Consider the following 6000-nt stretch of genomic DNA (forward strand, 5'->3'; position numbering starts at 1 on the left):
TAATGAGCCATTGTCGTCATTATGATCCACTTTCTCCTCAATGGATTGAGGAGATCAGAGGAGACATGATACAAACCTGACATGCCAAACTGAACCACTGGACTGGTCTGCAGCGACGTGGTCCCAAGAGCTGAGCCATACAAAATCAAGGTTCTCTGCTAGGCTTGTTTGTTTCCTGCTCTAGTCTTGTTCATTTCATGTACCATGAGCGTCATAAGATTGGATCTGACGTTATCAGACAAAAAATGAAACGAATTGGCTGTGCAACACAAGATCTCATCCAAACGCTACAATCGTGTAATTTGCGTGTCAGTCGCGTTCTCACATAAACCGAGACGACTAATTATCCTCAGCCGTAGCGCGCCACGTAAAACCGTCATCTCTCTCGTCACCGGGCTCGTCGAGCTGATCTCAAATGAGTCGAGTCGTCTGGCGCTCCAAAGCCGCAGACCGGGCCGACGTGATGATGTGGAAATCATGTCTGCTCCATGCAACTGAAAAAAAAAAAGCAACTGTAATCAGCGGCCGGGGGAACGCTAGGTACACACGGTTTCTATTGGAATTCCTGTGGGCTCATGTGATGAAAAGTGAATTTCATTTTTCTTCTTTCTGTTTCGGAGCGTGTCCGGTACAGAGAAAGCTAGTGGTTATGATGGTCACCGAAGCCCTTTGTATACAATCCATCTTAAGCACTCCTCTAAATTGGGGAGGCTGCTGGGAGTGTACAGTTTGAAGACTGCACAATTCAGTTATTATTTCAGCAGACTTTTCTTTTTGTACACTGTGGCTTTACCTGTGGTTAATTTCCTTTTTTATTGGAGATAACTAATTAAATACAAGTATGTTGCAAAGCTTGGAGACTTGAAATTGGATGTGAGGGTAGGATGTGCAAGAGTAGTCGGGCAAATATCTGAACCAAATTGATAGGAATTCAAATGTTTATTCATTTCATGTACTGCTCGATTCTTTTTTCTTATAGTAATGTCTCTGTACAACCACAAATACTTTGCCTCGCGAGGCAGCTGGATTTACTAGCTCACGATCACGCAAGACTCCATCTTTCCAGGCATCGAGCCAAGCAATTGTGTTTGGACCAATCAGCGTCCTATGAGGAACTATCTGATCTCCGTGATGCATGATGGACAAATGGTTCATCCAATCACCTGGCAAGCATTTTCTGAAAGTGCCTGCCCTTTTCCAAACACTTTCCAAGGACGACTTCTCAGATGGTTCGGTGTAACCACCCATCTGGATCATCAGGTTAACAAATCTAGGCACACAACCAGTACGGTTGTTACAGATCCAAAAGGCCAAATCTGCACCTTGACTTTTACAACAATAATTGCAATAATCTAAGTTGTGCACTTCCAAGTGTGAAAGCAGGCATCACAATACAGGTGTTGGAGCACCAGTCAAAGCCAACATACAGGAGACTGTACGTTGACATTTATGTCAGTATTATTCGCCAAAGTACAAGGTATATTGTTTTTTTACACTAAATATCCTACTGTACATTTCTTGGGTTCATTAATGAAGGAGTCACAGTTGCCATCCTTACAGCCTCTCTGATTGAGCCTCTCAATCATTTAACAACATTTAATTTTTTATTCAATTCGATATTTGATTTGAGTTGTGTTGTGAAGATAAATAACTCAATAGTTCCAAAGTTGTGTCAATGTTTTCTTCAGGGGAATAATATTCTCATTAATGTTGATATTCCTTGTGTCTGAAGTTATGAGGATGGGTGCGTATTCAGTGATAATGGATTGGCTGTACATGTTTTCATGCAAACCACCGTTATACTCTCTTTTTGTTTTTAATTTCACAGTTCACTCCCATCCTACCAGAACACATCAAGTGTCTTTAAAAACGTAACTCTGTACGTACCCTGTGATTCCCCCCCCCTCCCCCTCCCCCTGTTTAAATGAATTTCCTCTGAATTATGTTATTCTATTATTGCGCTAAGCTGTTCCCCATTAGCATTATGCAACTGATTCCAAACAGATACTCTGTGCTCCTCGTGTGAGCCACATCAAGTTAAGACCCCACCAGTGCCCACTGCCAGACCGCCTGCGGTCAGCCCTACTCTCGGGACCGTGTCCTCCCTCTTTCTGTCTGTCTGTCTGTGGCACGTCGCTCTACCCAAGTGGAACCATGTACTGTGTGTGTGCGCGCGCAGCGATAGCGTAACCGTGTGTCTCTTTCCGCGGTCGCTCACCGCCCTGCCTTGTCACGTCCCACGCCGGGGCTGCGACGCTCTGACGGAAGTTGCGCGGGGAAAGCCTCACGGACATCCAAGCCCGCGGTCCCCCGTTCCCACCCCCCCTCCCCCCGCCGGGCCTGCGCTGCCTCCCTGTGGCCCGCGTTGCACAACAGCGTCCGGCTGGGGGACCGGTGCCGGTGGTGTAAGGGTGGTTGTGGTGGTGCGGTGGTCTACATCTGCTCCTCCGCCTCCTGCTGCAAAATCCCCTGGTCAGATGGTTCTGTTTACGCGCAGCCCCAGTTTCTTTTTCAGATCCCGGCATCGAGCGGAGGGGAAAAAAGCCCCAAAACACACAAACCCGGGCCAAGTGACAACAGAGGAAATACAATTACAGGAAACGCACTCGGTGCCAGCGCTGCCCTGAGCCCACGGTGTCTCGCGCTGCATGCAAACAAATAATTAGAGCCGTGTTGCAGGGGTGCATCCAGATGACAGCCGCGCTCCGTACCGGCGCGATGCATCGGTCCCAGCTGAACCGTTTGAGCCTCAGTGTGACAGCTATCAGGGCCCAGAGCCGGGGGATTCTCAGGACCCGTTCCCTCTTGCTGCTGCTGACAATCAGCCAGGGGAACTGGGTTGGCTGGCCTGTCCTGTGTCGTGTGTGTGGCTGACTTGCCAGATTGGTGATTGAGGCTGGCTTATCTTGTACTGTAATGAAGCCAGCCACCCAGTGAGAGACACACACACACACACACACACACACACACACACACACACACACACACACACACACACACACACACACACACACACACACACACACACACACACACACACACACACACACACACGATAAGAAAAGTCTGTTATTTCTCTTTGATTGCATTTCAATTTTTTTACTGAGGATTTTGTGTTTTGTTCTGTTTCTTGGGATTGTTGTCATGATGTGTTCTTGAAGTAAACATGGAATTCTTAACAGTGTTACATTGCTTTATTCCAGCACATATGTAATACATTTTCTAAATCTGAACAAACCATAGGTAACGCATTCAAATATTTAAGGACAATGCAATGCAAAAAATTATACTTATTTGCATAGCATTTATATAATAATAATGTTTGCAGATATTGTCATCTGTCTATATAAAATATACAACACTGAAAGCAGCAATGCTGTTGGAAGATACAGCCTATAAATGGCTAATAAATGGAATTCAAGGTTCTGCACACACTCTTTCCTGTAAGCAACATATAATCTTATTATAATCTTCTGTCCAGGAAATTAATCTTCCACATTTCTACCAGTTTTCATCCATTTTATGAAATGAAGACAGGATATAAAAACAGAAAGGAAATCCAAAGATGACATTTTAAAAGTCCCTGCCAGGAGTTTTGGGTAAGCTAGTGATTCCGGGAACTGTATTTCCCATGATCCTCGTCACCTCCGTCAACTCTGCATTTGTTTTGAGGAGAGAAGCAGGCGAGCGTGGTGATCATTTGCAACAGCTGTTTGCAATGTGCCTGTGTAATAATTATGTAAGGTGTCAGGAACTGTTATTATTGCAGCCAACCTTTCTGCTGGCCAACTCGGTGGCCATGACTCGCTGATGTTTGTATCGGAATTTAGTAACAGCCAATTTTCTGACACAATTCCCACTGGACTATGTATTTAGGCCATGTCCACACTACCTCGGCCGATTGTAAAGAAAAAAGCTTGTTTTTTCACTGTTTTCCAAATCCAACTGAGCTTTTGGATAACGTAGATTAATCTGAAAACACAGGCCTTGTGTTTCTGTATGGACGGAATAGCTCTTGACACGTATTTACACACATCAATATGTTTGTGTAAATTATAGAAATACACATATATATATATATATGTTTAGGGTGGAAGGTTTGGGAAATGCTGGTGAAGAAGCTAGCAAGGACGGATATCTGGGGGGGGGGGGGGGGGGGGGGTGCTACTCTGCGTCTCGGTGCAGGCACCACACCAGGGTTTGTCCCACTCCGGTCATGGTGAGCACGCGGAAGCCGATCTGCTCCAGCTTGTTGAGGACCATGCGGGGGGGCTCGTCCACGTGGTACTCCGAACTACAGAGGTAGAGAGGCGGAAGCACACACAATCATGGTGCTGCGCAGCGCGCGCGTGTGTGTGTGTGTGTGTGTGTGAGACAAAGGGAGGACGGTGGGTTTCATTTGCTTTTCTGGGATACTTTCTCTGGGAAAATCCAAGCGCTGTTAATTGTTTGTGTGCTTGTTCACTTCCTCCCACACCTTGTTTTATTTCCCAGCATCCTTTGAGTCAGATTGCCAATGACAACACACTGCCTGATCTGTATTTCATCAGCTGGGATGGTTTACTCCCAATCTGCGGAGCAGCAGAAACCCTCTGCAGGACATCTGCCCCGTACTCCTCTGGGATGCAACTATTATCAAATAATTGCCAGAATCAAAGAGAGAAAATATTGTTGCCCAACAATTCACTTTTTCTGAGAAAGATTTTGGGACAGCCCAAGTAGAGATACGTTGACTCACACTGAGAAAACTAAGGAGCTTGGATTTCTATTTATGAAATGTCTTTAAATAGGCCTCCAGTGCACGTTCAGGGAGATGTCATCCTTAAAAACACAAATACTGCCCACTTTTAGCTTTAAGCCAAATCTTTTCATCTTTAAATTAGATTAATACATGCAGTATGTAGGACTATAGGAACGATAGCGTCACCCCACCTGCTTTGAACATGGATTGCATAATTTGCCTTCTATTGAAACGGGGAAGGCTGCACCAGATTGAAGAACAGCTTTGAAGAACCACTAAACCTCCCTTGGACTGGCCGTAGGTATCGATTTCCAATAGGCTACTCACAAATTGTTCCCCAACATGGTCATTTTCCTGGCTCCCAGGTAATTCATGACAGCAGGGTCTGAGTCCTCGTCTCCGACATTTGTTGGACCGGTCTCCTGTACGAAAGTTTACAGCACTGCTGTAGCAACTGGTAGCACTGTAAAGTTATCTATAAGGAACCTTCTAAAATACAAAACAGCAGCTCACTGCATAACCTGTTGAGCTGAGCTTTCACTAAACACCGTTAGATATAGATATACGGCAAGCAAATGGTTTTATTTATGCGTATTCACAAGCGTTGCAATAGCACACAATTTGATGCACAATATCTGTAACTCAGAAAGAATGCATGATACGAACCAGTCGAATTTGAGTACTGATGAGTATATACGGCATCCTGTGTCCTTGGCTGGAGACCGCTGGTCCCTGGGGGTGAATTATCTTGGGAGACGCGACTGTCTGCAGTTTCACGTTCTGCTGACAGCACTGCATGGAATGCGGAAACGCCCACATTAGTGGACCAATCACAGCCTCTGCTCAGCATCCGGTGACCAAGCTGGTTGTTTGCTTCGGTCCCGCGCACGGCCACTTAGTTTGTTTTGATAGTAAACACCTCTCTGTGGAGACACATATTCGTATTATGCACTTATAAATATGTATTTGTTTATTTTAAGATTTATTCTACGGTTTTTTCGGTCAATACATATACAGGGTTTCATTGCAACCAACCCTATATATATATATATATATATATATATATATATATATATACAGTATATATATATAGTACTTGATTTGTGTAAAATAACCTAAATTCAATTTTACAGAATATTACACATACTATCCCTTAACACAATTCACACCATGTAATTGCTGGTCGAAGGAACACTGTCTGCAACTCCAATTTCCTCTCAGAGATTTGTTAATTTCCTACTCAGAGCAGCAATAACAAG

At 44.6% G+C, this 6000-nt stretch overlaps 1 protein-coding gene across 1 annotated transcript; it reads right to left on the reverse strand.

The window, feature by feature from the left end:
- Positions 1-3172: 3172 nt before the first annotated feature.
- gchfr (GTP cyclohydrolase I feedback regulator) lies at positions 3173-5567 on the reverse strand. The gene is made up of 3 exons (XM_060052175.1): positions 5408-5567; positions 5069-5163; positions 3173-4294 (listed from the first exon to the last, which is right to left on the reverse strand). Exons 1-3 carry the CDS (start codon positions 5558-5560, stop codon positions 4165-4167), a joined length of 378 nt encoding a protein of 125 aa, XP_059908158.1. The 5' UTR covers positions 5561-5567; the 3' UTR covers positions 3173-4164.
- Positions 5568-6000: the final 433 nt, after the last annotated feature.

The sequence above is a fragment of the Gadus macrocephalus genome, chromosome 5, assembly GCF_031168955.1.
Source record: "Gadus macrocephalus chromosome 5, ASM3116895v1".
Taxonomy (NCBI): domain Eukaryota; kingdom Metazoa; phylum Chordata; class Actinopteri; order Gadiformes; family Gadidae; genus Gadus; species Gadus macrocephalus.